Here is an 18,857-nt window from a genome sequence, read left to right on the forward strand (position 1 = left end):
TCTATCTGAAATTTATTTTGGTGTAATGGAAGAATTTTTTTTCCCTCACATGGCTAACCCATTATATTTTAGACAAAACTTCCCACAAATCTAGTTTCTAGATTTGGGTCTCTTTATTGTCGTCTCGTTTGAAAGAACACACTAGTTTCAATTCTGAGGTTCCAAAGCTGGTGGGAAATGAAACTCTCCCTTTAGCTTCAGATAGGAAAATGTTAACCAGAACTAGTTTCTTAGGCGGAGTAGCTCTACTCTTCTGCCAAACCCTAAGGCTTTTTAGAACAGCACTTGAGTGGAGACAAGGTCACCCGGGCCAGCATGATTGCAGCAGAGGAAGGGTGAGGCCGAAACCTCAGAACTGGCCATCATGCTTGTATTTTGCCAGAGTCTCCACACAGGGTCAGTCTATTCCTGTGAAAAAGTCTGCCTTTGTCCCTCTTCTTATGGTGTAATGTGTGCCCTTGGTCCCCCTCTCATGATAAACGCTAGCCTTGGGTGATCTCATCCTCTCCCAGGGCTTCAGTCAGCATGTCTACACAAATGACTCACAAACCCTCAACTCCAATCCTCCTGCCAGCACTAACCCACAGCTGCACTCAGCTGCCTACGGAGCTATGCCTCTGTGGATCTCCCCTAGACACCTTAAACTCAACACCTCCTACTTCAAACTTCTCATATTCCAAACCACTCCTGTCGCTCTCTGTCTCCATAATCTACACCTCTATCCTTCTAGTGTTAAAACCATCATCATCCTACAAAATGTCTTTCTGATCCAGTCTTTTTCTACTTCACTGCCACCCGTTAGTTCATGCTTTTATCATCTCTGGCTCCAACAGCAAGAAATTTCTAGCATCTGCATTCCCTTTCAATCTCCTTCAAACTACCTCCAGGTGCCTGACAGGGTCACTCCCAGCTCAGAAGTCCTGAGAGGTTCCCCACTGACCACAGAATCAAGTCCCAAGTCCAAAAAGTGGCATTTGAGGGTTTCCACGCTGTTTATCCCAATTTCCCCTTTCCTATCCCTACCATCACCACCCACTCTACACTTTCTTCATCTCAGACTTCTCTCTCATGAGCCATTCCATCTACAAGGGATGCCTGTTAACCCCTGCCCATCCTTCACCAGGGTTGTGACCACCAGTGGCAAAAAAATCTCTCAGTCTCTAGATCTGTGCTGTCCACAACCCTAGCCTCTAGCCACACGTGGCTTTTTAGTGCACAAAACCAGCTTGTCAGAATGCAGATGTGCTTTAAGTGTTACATGTACTGGATTTGAAAGACTTCGTACTTAAAAAACGTACAGCATCTTAATTTTCTATACCAACTACATGTTGAAATGTTTTAGATAAAATGGGGTAAAACTATGAACTTCACATGTTTCTTTTCACTTTTATGTGGCCATTAGAAAATCTAAAATCATGTGACTCGTATTTCCATGTGTATTTCATTTACACAGCATGCCTTTATTCAGTTAAGCAATACTTAGAAGCACCAACTATGAGCCAAGCACTCTTATCATAGGAGATTCAGTGACAGAAAAAAACAAGGTCCCTGACCTCAAGGAGCTTACAGTCTGCCAGGGACCTTACATTCTAGTTGTGGTTTATAAATGTACGTAAGTCTAGACGACTTTGCTTAATATTAAGCACAAAGAACAAATGATCAGGTACTAACCAACCGTATCCTTTGTACTTCTCATGCTCTAGGTTCTCCCAAAGATGACATCACACGTGGTAAATGAGATTGATAATATATTGCGAAACAAGCCCTACAGCAAAAAGGACTATAGATCATAAAGCAGTGCATGAGCCATAGGACCTGCATGGTTAAAACTGCGGTCTACACTGGTACAGAATGGTGTTACTAGCCAGTCTTTTGAGTCACTTAGCAGCCTGCTGCTCAACCTCTAGTATTCCTGGATTCTGAGGTACCTGCTGTCGCTACCACTGTGCACCTGAATAACGAGCACATCTGAAAACTCACAACCAAGAAAATCCATTCTATTTTCTTACCTTGGACTGGAGTCACCTGTTCTTGCATTGCTCTGTACGCCTCATGCTTATGCCATAGGAAGGATATGAGGGGAAGACCTAGTGCCTTCAGGCATTTAGTAACTTAAAGTAGGCTGTACAGATCTATTTTTTCAAATGAATAAAATCCACAGATGCAATGTGGATTGCATCAGAAAGAGGAGGCTACATCCACTCAGAAGTCTTACTTGGGAGAACAAACAATTTTACCTTTTTTTTTCCCCCCTATTTTCACATGAAGGTTATCAAAGGTTGTCTCACTTGTCATTAAACAAAACTAAAATTCCTAGGTATCTGCTTTCATTACCTTTTAAAAATATTCACTGTTGCTTGGCCCCAACAACGACCCTGTATTGTAACTGACCCAAAGCGTCTCTATTAAGATTCTATTAACGTTCTGTCCATTCACATACAGAGATAATTAAAGGATGAACCCCCAATCTTTAACTTGAGACAGGATGGCTAATTTACGAAAGGGAGGATTACACTGCTATGGAAGCTTAGCTTTGAATAAAATGTAATGTATATGCAACTTTGAAGTGTTCACTTTTGACTACATTTTATTAAAACCTGCTTTATACTTCTGACTGCTTGTAGGCACAGCTTCTGCAAGTTTAAATATTTGAGCTTTAAAAATAAATACACAAATGCTCAGTTTTGTAAGTAAACCTGTAAAATATCCACAAAGGCAAATGTTTGCTGTTTAATTAGCACTGGGATTTTACAATATAATGCTTGTTTTTGAGCAGTCATCATGAAAGTGAGTCATGGACTTTGTGAAAAATGCTATCACTACTCAGAACATGCTGGGTGAATTAACTTGCCTAGTGAAAAACAAATGTTAAAGAATTTCCTCATTCTATAAACCACATTATATATGCACTAAACTAAATGCATGGAAGCTCTCTGCATGGATTAAAGGGGCCTAGCCTTGTTGCACACAGAAGCAGAAGTCTAACCTTGCCATTACTGGTTACCTACCCTCATGAGTATGTCGAGAAAAACTGTGAGACTATATTGTGTGTACCTGTAAAGAAGGAAAACTTTGGGGGGGTGGGATCCTAGCTCTCTATTTGGACACATGAGCATGTACAAAATTCTAATTTTCTGGCTAGCCAGTACCCCGTATAGAAATCACTTTGACGTTTAAAGATTATACCATCAGCTTAAAATGCTATTTTCTGCCACCATTTCCAAATATGTATTTCATGATTAAGTTCTAAATCTTACAGCATTAGTGTGAAATACCAATGAATTTTCTTTTTTGTTACTACTACCTGTATTCTAATAAGGAAACAGTTGGGTTTTTGCCCAGGAGTACCAGATTAATGATGGAAATGGATCATCTTTCAGTTGTTCATTGTGTATTCAATCCAGTGAACTACTATGTGCATAAATGAGCTGAAGTTGGCTAATTGGAACTGCAATTTAACTTCTTTGCTTAGAGTAATAAAAGCATTTTGTGCCCTTAATCTCAATTAGTTTTTCTCTGATCTTTCATTATAAGTGTGCGCGTGTGTGTATATATGTGTGTATATATATATATATCCACCTCCATAAGATAGGAAGAATCATCTGAATAAAAATTATGTTGGCAAGTAAGCAGCACTGAATGATACCCAACAGAAACAGGATTAAAAGATTTCAATAACAATCCAAAATTTTTCCTCTTATTAATGAAGAAAATGATTAACTGCTAACAATATCATCTCTCATTGGATTTAAGAAATACTCTGCACTAAAGCTAAAGCTTCTCAAACTCTTTTAAAAACACCTGCAATTAAAACCAAATACAAACATTGCTTAGCCATTAGTTTTCTGACCGACAAATCGTCTGCCATGGTAAATATACATTAGAAATGTCAGTTATATCCTTAAGAAAAATTTCCATGCACCCCCATATTCTTTTCTGGAAAGAATGTCTTGGCAGAGAACATACCATTCCGAAGGGTAACCTGGCTAGCAGTCATCTGCATACTGAAATCTCAGCCAGCGGAAATGCAAACTAGACGCTGTGTGCCTGGCTGCCCACTTTAAGAACTGTCACTTCATCAATAGTGCACCATCTGTCAGCAGATGTCAGAGCCTCACTCCAGCCAGCTTCCAGGCCACAACTCCCTGGCAAATGAGGAAACCAGGCCTAAAACCCAAGTATTCAGTGTTCCAGTCCTGTGCTCTTTTAAGGATGAATTTTATGAAAAATTCTGTAGGGAAAATTTTAAGTTAAAAAAAGCTTGAGCAAGAATCCGAATTCAGAATCCATTAAAAAGAGGCAAAAGTGAGAGAAGAGATGCAACGAACACTCATAAGAGCCAATGAGTAGTCTCTAACCACATCCATGAAAATCTAAACCACCCAAAAAACCCTAATCTTCAATCAATTCCTCTGCCTGAGAGTCCCAAGAGGTAGGAGATAATCCCCTAGAGCCTAAATAGATAGATCTGTAGATTAGTTCTCTATCGGTCTAGGTCTCCGCATCCTTTGTGTCTCCAGAAACAGCAGTGACTGGCATGCATGCTGAAAACACAGAAATTGGGTGGGCAGGACAATACGGCAGGCACATGCTGGCAGAGGCCTGACGTGCTGCTCTGTAAGAGAACCACACTATGCCCGTCACTGCCGCACACACATTTAATTACTATCTCAGGAACTACAAAGATGCACTTTTACATGTGTGAAAAATTTAAACAGTAATGTCGAATAATGTAATAAAGATTATGTACTTATTCATATGGCTCTCAAAGATGTCAAGGGAAAACATAAATTTTAATCATACTTGACAAATAAAAGTTTAATCATACTCGACAAATAAAACCTTTCACAAGAATTCTGGGTGTGAATCCAACCTGCATATTCTGGTTAACTTCAAACCTTGTACATTATTCTTTCCAATTTAGAATAATTTACCAAAGAGGACAACCGGTAGATTTTTACTGGCTTATAAGAATAATTTCTAGCTAAGATTTTTATTAAGCTGTAAATGAGAAACTAAAAATAGGAAAATGTAAAATGAACCAACATTTTAAGCCTCTACTTACCACAAGGAGAGTAGGGGGAGGGGCTATTTAATCGATTTTAATCTCAATTACAGCAGAATCCTTTTTATTTTACTGGTATTGGACATGGGGTCTTTTAAAATACAAATTCTACAGCAGGTTTTTATGAACTAAACCAGATACAGCCCATCATGATTCTATGTGCCACATAGCCATTTTAGAGATGAGGAAAAGTTCTGTAATTCCCAAGAGTAAAGTACTTGTACAGTAAGTCCTGAACGAAAATTGGCAATGTGAGTATATACCTTACAAACTTATGCATAGAAATTTAACAGTATAGAAAGTTAGAAATCATTATCAGAACCAAAAAATGCTATAGGTAAAATTCAAGACAAAACCAAATTTTGCTTATATGCTTTTCTACAAATTACTCAGTTTATGAACTCAAGAAACATTCTATTAAGAATATTAAGCTGATGCCCTTTTTCACCACCCTATTGTAAGTATGGCACACGGTATTGTAAGAATGGTGGCAATTTTCCCCCCTTCTACACAGACACTGACATCTAGTGGCAATTCTCTACCAGCAATTAAAGAAAAAAAAATACTTGACCCAGCTGATAGTAGACCCTGATGGTTTGTCAAATAAGCAAATGCATTTAGTACACAAATTCCATGCCACCAAACTACTGACCCCTTATTTATCTACAAGAAAAGTTAACATAGTAAGAAAAATAAACCTCCTACGTCTTTCACTACTTTGCAAATGACTCTCTGGCAACTTCCCTGTTCGTTCCATATTATCCAGTGACAGTACTATGGATAATAATGCACCAAAGAAAAATAAATTGCAAACTTCTAGAAGCAATGAGGAAATATAATCCTCAATGAAGACAATGATGATGTAAGTCACTAAGCAAATGTGCTCCTGCCCCTGTCCCCCTTCCAAGTTCTTAGATGTGGGCCTACCAAAAATATCCAATAGCACAGAAGATGAACTTCTGAGGAACACTTTTCTATAAAGTTGTAACAAAACAGCAAATATTTACAACATTCACCTTAAACTTAGAAATGGAAACTAAAGATTAAAAGTAAGGTTAGAAATTAGGCATAGGGTATTTCTTTTGAAGTACTGTTTGTTCTTTTGAAATTACTGGGTGTGGTCAAAGTTATAAGAATATGAACCTGTATCACTTGTGATTCCATAACCTTTTAAGTATTACAGGTTAAAAAGCTTCCCAAACTTCTTCAAATCATGGCACGCACCAGAAAAATTGTAATTATCCCTGCACACACTGGTTAAAAAGTGCAAGAGACTGCTCTTGGCTAGACCCAGGGGTGAAGAGGTTAATGTGAAGAGGTTCTGCTCATAATCGATAGGAGCCTGTGGACCAAGGGGTCAAATTTATCAAGGTCCTAATGGAAAAATGCTGACAAGCACTAAAACCACCGCAATTCCTTGGAGAGTTCTTAGAATTCTGGAACTAAGACCATAAATATTACTTTGGCCTTTCACACATCAATATTCAGGAAAGTAGTTCTCTAGTGAACATTCCTCTAGTGGTGTGAGACCCTAGTCAAGGAACACAATGACTCCAGTCTCTTAACAAGTCAAACCAACATGGTAGTGTTGAGCTGACCTCCCTGGCCACCCAAGACCAAAACTATACAGTGAACAGTATATGCTTTAATCCCACAGGACTACCCTCATATGCCTGTCCACTATTTTTAGCCTATTGCCTTGGCTGCCTTTCTTCTGTAAGAAAGACGGAAAGACAGAAAGAGAGAGGGAGAAAGAGAGAAAGAGAGAAAGAAAGAGAGAAAGAGAGAGAGAGAGAGAGAGAGAGAGAGAAAGAAAGAAAGAAGCAAACAAACAAATTTTTCCACAAGTTTCTCTTCCCCAAGTTGGAGACACCTTGTTTTTAACTTTGAGTTATTTCAAATCACAAATTCAGAGACTGGTAAACATGAGGCTTCTGTTCAATCCCCAGGGGAAAGGATTCATTCTGATATTTATGGTTCAAAAAAAGTTGTAATATTGTGGTTAGAACACAGAGAACCAGTTATTAACTTCTTGCTACTATTATAAATAACAGCTCAGTCCAGGTTACTGTGACCTCTGACAGATCAAGGAAACAAGTTATTTTCTCCTCTTGTGATTACAGCACACTGCATGACACTTTTTACCTTTTAATAAATGTCCTGGTACTCGGAGTTTCCTTTCCAATTCCTTTAATTTCAACAATCTGTCAAAAAAGAGCCAATACACAAATACTGAATTACATTTTGTTGGGTTTTTCAAACCCTCAAACTGCAGACTATAAAAACATCTTGTGTGTCTCTCACTCTGACCACCCTGCTACTTTTCCATATACCACAGGCCACCCGTAGATACAAAGCCAGGGGGCAAAGCGGACATGGTCTACTTGGAGCCAGTAGACAGGAGGGCGATGAGGCCTGATGAAGCACTTATGGACAAAATATAGTTCCTGTAAAAATTTAATGTTAAGGAAAAATTAAAAGCCCAAAAGCAGTTCAACAAAACAAAAAGAGCCCATCTCTATGGAATGCAGTTTCCCTCCTGACACTATGAAATGACAATGATGTGCAGTCCCATTGTCTGCAAATACAATTTACAGAAGACTATAAAGAATGAAGAGCATTCACAGGAAATGTGTCCCAATTTTAAAAAGAAAACACTTGAGCCAGAAACCTAGAACACATGATCACAAAGAAAACATCTGAATTCCATTTAACCTAAAGGAGAAGAGCTAATCAAAGAATATGAGCAGGAAGAAGAAACTTATCCTTGTACCCCCCAAGAGCGAAGGAAAAAGAAGTCTCCCCCGCCCAGCAGTGTTTTGGCTATAGCTGGCGTGTGAAAGCAAAGAGGCTGTGAAAGTTCAGAGCTACTCTCAGTCACAGAACTGGACTGTTCGGGGAAAACCACTCTAGTATTCCCAGAAGATTCAAGTTGGAAGTGTCTGCTGTTTTATTACATCAAAAACTCCACCTGTTGGGGCGCCTGGGTGGTTCAGCCGGTTAAGCATCTGACTCGGTCTCGGCTGAGGTCACGATCTCATGAGTTCGAGCTATTTAGTGGACCGATTCCCTAGACAGTTTTTCTTTATAGTAAAATACTCAGGCAAATCAAAACCAAAAGGAACTACTGCTTCTAGACTTCGAAAAATGCTACGCAACCTTTAAAAGGATACACTGTGGGGTTGAAGTTCTTCAATATAAAGAAGGAGGCAACAATGACCAAGACCAGGAATAGGGTGTTGTTATAGAAGATGGAAAATGTTGTAGCTTCATAATCGGCAACTTCATTCTTCTTCCACAAGATTCTGCAGACAAACAAATCAAGTTTATAAATATGTATTATAATATTTTATATGCCACATGGCTCTAGTTCACTGTAAGTTTTTCCTTAAGCATTCTGAACAGAATGTGTTTTTAATATTTAATTTAATCAGCACTGTGCCCCTTTTCCTACTGAAAAAGGTATTTTATTCTTAATGAAAATAGCTGCTGGGTGTATTACCTTTTCTCCCAGGCAGTCAGAGCTTTGCAGGAAGGGACAGATTAATTATAATTGGCCTGGTTTCATCAACAGCCTAAAGAGACATCTTTCTCTAGGTCCTCACCTAAAACAAACTCCATGCTCAGTAGCCAGATGAAGCTTTCCTGGCTGTTTGCTGGCTTGAGACTCTCAATAGCCTACAGATTTCAGCCTTCAATATTACAACCAGCTGTGGCTCACAGAAGCCGACTTCTTCGCAAATGCCGTTAGCCACCTTTAGATAATTCAAACAAGTAATCTGTTTGATTAGCAGGATTTTTAAATTTTATTTAATCCACTCTATTATAGTTTATTAATTTATTAAAATTTTATCAACCTTTTCGTTTACTTCTTCACACAAGCAGCAGGAAATTCCAGGTGGCCTGTGAATAAGGGAGTCTTTATTCCACCTGGTTAGTTAACTTTGTAAAGCAATTTTTAAAAGGATAGGCTGTGACTAGTAGGATGTGAAATCAACAGGGTGGATTCAACACTCAGGGACAACAACTGAGTGGGCTGAGACCCACATTAAAAAAAAAAAATAGAAAAATATCAAGTATATGGATAATTAGATAATTATCTTAGATAATTATCATTTTTTGAAATATTTGCATATGTGCATATTTGAGTGTATTTGGTCAAAAGATAAAGTATTTTACTGTGGATCATTATCAAAAAGGCTGAAAGCCATCACCACTGACGCTTTACCCTCCCAAAAGATATATACTATTCCGGGGCCAGATGATCCCCTCCACCAATCCTAAGGACAGCACTACGGCTAATGTCCCTGGCAACTCCTACATTTTATTCACCAAATGTTCTAATACAAAGTCAACAAGCTTGACAGTAAAGGAGTTAAATGAGATAAACTATCTTTATCACAAGAAGTTTGTGGTCTCAAACATAAATGCCATAGTTCCTTAATTCTATGGATAGAGTCAACCTAATAAAACTTCTATTTAAGTTTGGGAGAAGTGAAAGACACTACATTAAATGCACAGCCATCAACTCTAATACACTTCCTGATTTCAGAGAAGTTTAAATATAAGTTTAAAAATATATAGGACTTGGAACTGGGAGGAAATACATTATACCATTTTAACAATGATCAAAGAAAACACCACCTCAGAAAGATGCAACGGCCCAACGTGGTTTAATTCTAGAAAACACTCGAACAATTGCCTGTTTTCAAGACTGTGGCATAAGACCCAAAAAAGACAGGTTCCTTAAATAGGTTACTAGCATGCCTTCACTATGGTTGCTTAGATTATCCTACCTCCATCAGAGCACCTCTCCCTACCTCCCTGCCACACCCTGACTCAAAACCATCTTCAAAAACCGTCTGGATGAAAGAAAGGGCTCAATCCTTCAGGTTGCCCCTGCTCCCAATACGACCAGGCATGACCAATACGCACTGTGTATCAAGTGTATACACAGGATTGTCTTGGACAGCCTTCAAAACTTTTTCTACCCCATCCATATCCTGGTTCATTTAGGAAAAAAATGAAGACCCTCAAATGCTGTCATCAGCAATAGTTCTGCCAAAACTTCACTGGTAAGAAATCTAGTTTGGGAGAGCACTCCCAAAGACTCATTTTTCCAAGGAACACTTCCCACAAGAGGAAGACTGAGAACTCAAGAACTGTTATCATCACATAATGCTAAATGACAGACCAAGAAAAAATAACACTCACATCCTGGGATAAATGTCAATGAACCTCTGATTCTCCTCAGCTGATCTCCAACCTTGAATGGATGGCAAAGCAGTTTCAAAGTGGCATGGAGTACCCATTCCAAGTGACTGTAGATGGTAGCTTTGAGGCATACATATCTTAGGCAAAGAGGTGCTAATAGGCCTTCTCTTGAAACAACTTACTTTTGAGGGAGAAAAATCCTAGTTTGTTTTTTTTTTTTTTTTTTTTTTGAAAAACACTAGATCTTAGTGAGAGCCTTAGTCCCAGGTATCAGCGTCAATTCTGAGTAGAGACCTGGGTACAATTTTATCCACTGTGGTTTCTAAGAGATGAATAGTAACAGCACAAATTTCCACTGATGACAGGAACAGAAACTTTATAATCCTCTGACACTCTGCATTTTATGTATCCACAAAACCTACCCTTCATTCTACTTTGAAATATCTGATACAGCGAATGGCAAAGATATTTCATTTCCACTTCCAACTCTTCTTCGCTCATAGTGACTACCTGACTACCATGCTGAGAAAAATTCTGAGACATATCCCAGGATCAAGAACACGTGCCATACCAAATCAGGCAAGAGGAGACCCATTTGCCACCTCTGATATAATTCATCACCTAAAACGTACAGAGCTGTAACAAGCACTTTGAAAATGGGTAACTATGATGTATACTCCAATTTAAGAACCACTTTTCTAATAAATACTATAAATTCAGTAAAAAGATTAAAAAAAAAAACCTAGATTCTCTAACCTCTAACGCTATGCAAAAATTTACAATCAAAAAGCTATGCAGCCAAACCAAATTAAAGCTGCTCCCTGAAAAAAGGCCTTCATTGTCACTATTTTAATATTGTACCCTTCAGAGGGTACATGGCTGGCTCAGTCAGTAGAGCATTCAACTCTTCATCTTGGGGTTGTGAGTTCAAGCCCCATGTTGGGTGTAGAGATTACTTAAAATAAATGATTAAAAACACACATATATATTGTACCCTTCAATTTTTACAAAGGATCTAGGAGATAACCATTTCTATAACGTTTTAGTGGCTTTTCAAAACCACTGTAAAAGACATTGTTCGTTTAAGTTACTCAGCGTCCCTTAAATAAGGACCGACTTGATAAAGTCCTTCCAAGATTCAGTGCCAAGAAAGTTTCTTTTCAGAAGGACTTACATGCTGCTGCTCATCAGAAAATGAAAGTGTAGGACCTCAGACGCTAACCCTGACACTTGGAAGCTCAGAGCGAAGTTCAATGCTCAACTGCTGTAACTAACTCCGAGGTCCTTATTCACCCATCTTTACTTTTAAATGGTTTCTGATCTTTCAAAATTGTACTGTTTTGTTTCATATGCACTTTAATACTGCAAGTCTCCACAAGGTCTTTCTGGAGCAAGGTAGGTTAAAAATTCCATTTCACAAAGCACTTTGCAGACACTAAAATTTAAGATCTATGAAAACCACCTCAACTTGTGACTGTATTAAGCCCATGTAACAACTCTTAGGCACAAGTTTATTCAATCATTCAGAGACTTCTGCTACTCAGCTATTAGACTATTAAGCCTTCTAGGAGCAGTTGGCACGAAAATTTGAGGGGTAAGGGCTAACAAATGTGGCACAGATTTGGGCAACAGGAGACAAACAGAGATCTCTCTTTCCCAACCAATGCAGATAACCAAGAAATGGATGTCCCTAGGGAAGCTCAGGAACAGAAATACCACCACCTAAAAATGCTAACACACAATACAATGTAAACTCTTCAGACCCAGAGGGGTGAGGCGATGTGCTCAAGGTCTCACAGCTATCAAGTGGCAGAGCCAACACTGGATGAAGTTCTGCAAGCTCCTAAACTCCAGGAGAGCACTTACAAGTACAAAGTCTCAAGCCACACTGCCCGTGTTCTTGTTACAGACTGACCACACACTAATTAATCTATGACCTTGTGCAAATTACTCAAGCTTTCTGTACCTGTTTCCTCAAATGTAAAATGGAAATAATAGCCCTACCTCACATGGCTCTTTAAATGAGCTGTACGGAACACAAATAAAAGCATCTGGTGGTAGTAAAAATTCAAAATGTCAGTAACTGTCATTCCATTTTATCTTCTACAATATCAACGTTTAACCTCCAGCAATTCCATTATCCACATTCTCTAGGCAGAAACCAACACTTATTTTCTACAAAGTATCCCCAGTTTTGATTATCACCAACATTTTAGAAGTCAAACCTTTCATCCTTTTCCTTTCGAGACATCTTTCTATTATCAGCTTCAGAAAGTTTTCGAGTCACTTCTTTGGAAACTGCATCCTCCCTCTTCTGTGCTACTCTAGAAAATAAAAGAAAAAATGTTTCCACGTGCTCCAGGAATGAACATCACACTATCTGAAACACTCTGTACTCACATTTTATATTGGCAACTACATGATACTTTACATTTCAAGAAATAATCTTGACAGAAAATGCCAAGTTTATTTTATTATAATAGCCAAATATAATAGAATTCAAGTATTTTATTATAATAGCCAAATATAATAGAATTCAAGAACTTCTGAAATATAGTTTATTAGATATATGTTTTGAATTCTGCTTAAAAGGGTAATTTTCCAGGGCTCTTGGGTGGCTCAGTCAGTTGAGTGTCCAACTCATGATTTCTATCATGATCACAGGGTTGTGGGATGGAGCCCTGTGTAGGGCTGTGCACAGAGTAGGGCCTACTTAAGATTCTCTCCCTCCCCCTCTCACCCCTCCCCTTGCTTGCACACTCTCTTGCTCTAGAAAAAAAAAAGGGGGGGGGGGATAATTTTCCAAAGTTTAGGTATTTAATGGGTAAACAAGTCAAATGCATTTATAAATTATTGTAACCCCATTTTGTTTGTTAAATTTATTTGTTCAACAAATAAATTTGGTAAGGTATTAGCAAATGATATAGGATTTCAATTCCAGTAAATAAAACTAGGCTTAAAAAAAACAAAGGAGAATTAGGGAAATAACATCTGTAACATATTAAAGTAATGCTTTTAACTCCACTCCAGAGTCTAATTTCACTAAAAATGATACCACATGAGGGATTAACCATAGCACTTGTAATTAAATGAACCACTGGTTGTATCAAAAGATAATATATTATCAGCCAGAAAAGGCTAGAAGTGGTATTCAAAAGATCAGATCAGGGGTGCTTGGGTGGCTCAGTCAGGTGAGTGATGGACTCTTGATTTCAGTTCAGGTCATGATCTCATGGTTTGTGAGTTCAAGTCCCAGTTGGGCTCTGCACTAACAGTGCAGAACCTGCTTGGGATTCTCTCTCTCCCTCTTTCTCTGCCCCTCCCTACTCATGCGCTTTCTCTTGCAAAAAATAAATATTAAAAAAAATTTTTTTAAATATCAGATAAGAATCTTCAGTGACAAGTCAAACAAAATATTAAAATGTATATTCATCAGAAAATCTGTAAGGTGAACTTTACGAGATTGCTAGTGAAAGAGAGGATAAAATTTAACCTATGATAAAATGCAAAAAGCCTGCCAAAGTTTATGACATGTAAATTCAATATGGTATATTTTTGATAATATAGGAGACACTGGTTAGCCATAAATATAGAAGAACTGATATAAGCAAAATATACCAACAGTCCCACTATGAAAATGTTCAACATGATACTGAGATGTATTAAAAGCAACAGGATGTGGAACATAGAAATCTGTTCACTCTATGTTCAATTAATTAATCCCTTGTTACTGTGCTATATTTAGTTCTGGTCAGTGTATCAAGGAAAGATGTGGAGAAATTAGGATGGCTCCCTGAAAAGAAAGCCCAAGATCATTCAAGGCAATAGTTCTCAACATTTCTTTAACCACAGGGCTTCTGGGATACAAATTAAACACAAATTCCCAACTTCACTTGATTCATTATGTAAAAGTCCTGCTCCTAAGGGCAGAGACTCTGATCTCTGAACCTCTTTAGCAAACCAACTTCAAGTGTTTCTTGAACTTCACATAAGACCACTTTTTCTAAGGCCAGCTGATAAGAAATGGATGTGGTTTACAGCAGAAACCTTTCTGAGATGAACAGAAAGAAAAAAATACACACAAGTATGTGTGTACGTACACACACACACCATCAGGATGCTAGGACACAGGAACAAACTATTTGCAAAAGAGTTAGCTACCTCCAAGTGTCTTTAGGACAGATCATCTGTCCATAGGACAAATCATCTCAAAGAGACCAAACCAGATTAACCAGTTAATTTCTCTTCTATATTCACATAACAACCTGTCAGGTTTATTATAACTCAAGAATAAGCTCTATTCTCTTAGGGATCTTAAACAATAAATCTCACGCAGCACTGAATGCTCTGAAACAAAACGAGGGTCACTCCAGTGGCCCAGCAATCAGCCAAATGAGAGGACCTGCAAAATCAACTGTTTTTCTTCTATCATTTTTTATCTATTTTAGAACCTCTCCAGAAAAAAAGAAAAATATCACCTATTTAATTTTTTTTAATTTTTTGTTTACATTTATTTATTTTTGAGAGACAGAGCATGAGCAGGGGAGGGGCAGAGGGAGACACAGAATCAGAAGCAGGCTCCAGACTCCGAGCTGTCAGCAAGGCTGACAGGGTCTCGAACCCAAGAACCGTGAGATCATGAGTAGAAGTTGGACGCCCAACCGACTGAGCCGCCCAGGTGCCCCCCATCTATTTAATTTCTTAAAGAAAAACATCTTTGCAAACATTTTTTTTAAGTCATTCCACTCAAAAAAAAATTCCTACAGGCTCTCACCCTCAATGTCTCTGACACTGCACATAAACATTTGTTATGTGCTCAACACTATATACTCAACATATTATCCGTGTTATCATATTTAATCCTCACCATCTATGAGGCACCATTAGTATCCCCATTTTACATCTCAGGAATCCAACGACGAAAAAGATGAAATGTGTGCCGAAGGCTATATATTTAAGAACAGCAGAACTGGGGGGCACCTGGGTGGCTCAGCCAGTTAAGCATCAGACTCTTGATTTCGGCTGTCAGGATCTTGCAGTTTGCGAGATCAAGCCCCGTGTCCAGCTCCACACCGGCGGCAAGGAACCTGCTTGGGATTCTCTCTTTCCCCTCTCTGCTCCTCTCTCTCAAAAATAAAGAAAGTTAAAAAAAAAAAAACAAAAACAAAAAAAACAACTGGGACTGGAATCCAGATTGTCAACACATAAGCTATCTTCCCTCTCCTACGAACAGCTACCCATACTCTGCCTCTTCCTGGGTCTTTGAACTTTGATGCACCTTGTAAATCTGTAGGAGTTTCAATGTGAGTGGCAGGATTTAATATTAAATCAAAACTACAATTAAAGAAAACAATTCCACTATGAGAGAACCTATGAAATCAAGTCAGTAAGTCATTGAAATTTTACTGAGCTAAATGTACCGTTAACTGTTGTAAGGGACATAAAAGACATGGCATGGCCCTTAAGAAGCCTAAAGCAGAAATGAGAAGGTAAAAAGACCATTAATTTTAATTCCAAAAAGGTTAATGAAAAATAATACCCAAAACAAGTCAAAAGATGTCAAGTCTCAAAGAACTGAATTCCAAGGACATCACAAAGCATGGGTCACACAGGGTGCCCAGGTCTGAGGCCTTCGCTATCCACAGATGGCCACACCTCACGAGAAAGACAGCCCAGAACAGCAGAGTCCAAGGTGGGCTGAAACCGGAATGGCAGTTGGTGAAGAGGGCTGCCAAGCAGAGAGATGACAAAGATGATCACTCTGCTGGTCTAGCAGAAAGGCAGTCACACAAACTTGAGCTCCTATGGGTCCGGAACAGCAGCAGAAAAGCTCTTGAAGCCACTTTCAGCCACTGAGACCATTTCTGGGCTTCTTACAATAAATCCCTGTTAATTAAGATCATCTAAACATGTTTCTATTCCTTGTCACCCCAAGCCTAACATACGGACAACAAACTTAGAATTCATATTATGTGTGATCCTAGGATAGAGGAAATAGGAGACTCTTTTACATTTTCACACACTTAGAAGAAAAACTGTAATTAGCATTAAATCTGTCAGAGTTTAAAAAAAAAAAAAAGACCATTTCTTTCATGTCCAAAAGTAGTACATGGAGAACTCAGAACTATTCTTTGCAGAAAGAATTCCATTTGGCTTCAGAAATGTTAACTTACTTACTTGGTGGTTTGTTTTTCTGATGAAGTTTATTTACTTATTTTGAGAGAGAGAGAGAGGGTGCGCATGCATGAGGAAGGGGCAGAGAGAGGGAGAGGGGCATTGAGGAGAGAATCCCAAGCAGGTTCTGCTGAGCAGAGCCTGATATGGGTCTCAATCTCATGACGGCAAGATCACGACCTGAGCCTATGTTAAGAGTCACACATTTAAACAAGTGAGTCACCCAGTTGCTCCTGTTTTTCTGATAAACCCCATGATTAAGGCTAGTGCTTAACTGTTCGAATGCCTCCCTCAAAACCTACTTGCGTAACAATGTCAGAAGCATGGTCTCTGCTTCACTTAGTTAATAATTCTTTATAGCATTAGTATGCCTTCCCCCCAGCATATACAGCTCAAATTGATACTTCTTGAAAACAAGACATACAAATGGTCTTTAAGGCATTCTTCTATATAAAACTGCAACATGTAATATATACTTCAACTTGAGAAATATACTTACTTGTGCTTGAGAACAAATTTCACATTTTTGTATGCAAAGGCTACCAAATAAGTGCTTACTAGGGTCATCACACTATAGAGAACGGCAGACTGAATAAGATCCATATGCCATATTCGCCAATATAACCCTGAATGAAGATAGAAGGGAGGGGGTACAAAAAGGAACAAAACATTACCACCCAGCTACAAAGGCCTGCTCAATTAATTACAGCTAAGCCTATAAAATACAGTCCAGGTTAGGAAATCCAATACGGTCAGTATATGTGGATCTTTAGAAGTGATAAAGTTACAGTCTCAAACTTTCCCAGCTCAGAAAACTTTAAAAACAGAACCTTCCCATTACTAGTCCAAATGAGATTTCTGCTTCTTCTGAAATGAGAATAAACTCAGGAGCAAAAACACACAAAAATCACAATTCACACTTCCCGTTTCAATCAGCAGGGTATTATTACTATACTAAGTATACAGCTGTTCCAAAACACCACGTGCAGTCCCAAGCCATAGTTTACATGCTGACGTGGCTATATGAAATCAAGGAGGCACAGAGCTCCACAACACGTTTAAAGGCACGGTGGGATTTAAAAGGCCGAAAGAAAATAAACCACGATTTAACTGCCTAACAAACGTGCAAGCAGGAGGAGAGACAGGAGATTCAAATCCGGGAACCCTGAGCTATAGAATCAACTTTGCCCAAGTATGCAAAGTTCTTTCATCCAAGTGAGAATTCTAGAAATGACCTAATGGTATTAAAAAGTTTAAACCATTTAGAGCGCGGGCTCTTGGCATTGGTCCAAACTCTCTCACCAAATTAGGCAAACGACGTTCAGCAGCGTGAAGTGTTTCACCTAAAGCTACAATTCTCGAGTCGAAGGTTAATGGGAATCTGACTCTGGCCTAATTCGTTAGTTTTTCCAAAATCATTAACGATAAAGTTTTAAAGCTCGTAACGGTAAACAACTGTGTGTGGGGGGAGGGGGGAACAGAGCAGGTCACACACGCATGTAGCACAAAATCCTAATCCGGTCGTTTCCAGATTAGGGGCCGCCATCCCAGAACTAATGAATCACAATCTCTGGGAGTGGGTTCACAAGGGACTTTCCTGTGATGCCGCCCAGCCCCGTCCCCGACGAGAACACTGAGGCCCACAGAGGCTACACGCCTTCCCCGTGCTCTGGGAGAGCTGGAGACAGCCGCGGGCTAAATGCCCCAGCACTCACACCCGCCAGTCCGCCGGGCCCTGCCACGTCCCCGCCCAGCCCGACCCGCTGACGGCCTGCCCGGCCCGCCAGTTCCCGGCGCTCACAGATGGGGATGGCGGACACGATGAAGGCGTTCCCAAAGAAGAGCGCGGAGGACTTGGCCGAGAGGTTGCGGCTGAAATCCTGCAGGAGCAGGTCCTCCTCAGATTGCTGCTTGGAGCCGCCTTTGGGAGCCATGGTGGAGCCGCGCCTCGAGCCTAGAAAGCCGAGCTGGCTGACGCCGCTGGCACCGCCTCCGCGGTCGCCTTATCCACTAACTACCCGTCAGCGCTAAACGCGGAGGCGGGACTCGGCGCGGAGCGGGAGCAAACTTCCCCAGGATTGGCCACCGCTATGTACGTTTCCCGGCGTGATTGGGCAAGAGGGCCAGACTTCCGTATTCCTGGCCAGCCCCTTGGCTAGCCGGCCTCCTAAAGAAGGACGGGATTTGTAGTTTCGTGGGTGCTTTTTTTAATGAGCAAAACTTTATTGCCATTCCACTTCACAGGTGCCGTCACGCTTTCCAAGTCATTGGCGTTACAAACGAGGAAACTATTCTGGCCTCGAGTCATTCAGCCGGTCATTCAACAAACGTATACGGTTAGTATCCTCTGGGTATACCCAGCACTGGGGCACTGGAGGAGGAAGAGGAGAAAGATAAGTATGGA

At 39.7% G+C, this 18,857-nt stretch overlaps 2 protein-coding genes across 6 annotated transcripts in view; one reads left to right on the forward strand and one right to left on the reverse strand.

The window, feature by feature from the left end:
• KCNAB1 (potassium voltage-gated channel subfamily A regulatory beta subunit 1) overlaps positions 1 to 2,075 on the forward strand; it is a 417,565-nt gene extending 415,490 nt beyond the window's left edge. For all 5 annotated transcript variants that reach the window (XM_047099247.1, XM_047099250.1, XM_047099248.1 and 2 more), the window contains one exon: positions 1,704 to 2,075. In XM_047099247.1, the coding sequence (XP_046955203.1) occupies positions 1,704 to 1,793 (90 nt within the window). In that variant the 3' untranslated portion in view covers positions 1,794 to 2,075. The remainder of the gene's footprint in view (positions 1 to 1,703) is intronic.
• A 5,163-nt stretch (positions 2,076 to 7,238) lies between these two features.
• On the reverse strand, positions 7,239 to 18,416 carry SSR3 (signal sequence receptor subunit 3). The gene is made up of 5 exons (XM_047099253.1): positions 18,255 to 18,416; positions 16,953 to 17,079; positions 12,505 to 12,603; positions 8,239 to 8,370; positions 7,239 to 7,512 (listed from the first exon to the last, which is right to left on the reverse strand). The coding sequence occupies exons 1-5, from the start codon at positions 18,385 to 18,387 to the stop codon at positions 7,446 to 7,448; spliced, it is 558 nt and encodes a 185-aa protein (XP_046955209.1). The 5' UTR covers positions 18,388 to 18,416; the 3' UTR covers positions 7,239 to 7,445.
• Positions 18,417 to 18,857: the final 441 nt, after the last annotated feature.

The sequence above is a fragment of the Lynx rufus genome, unplaced genomic scaffold (assembly GCF_022079265.1).
Source record: "Lynx rufus isolate CCGP_SWC_20201006 ecotype Redwood Valley unplaced genomic scaffold, mLynRuf1.p SCAF_5, whole genome shotgun sequence".
Classification (NCBI taxonomy): Eukaryota; Metazoa; Chordata; class Mammalia; order Carnivora; family Felidae; genus Lynx; species Lynx rufus.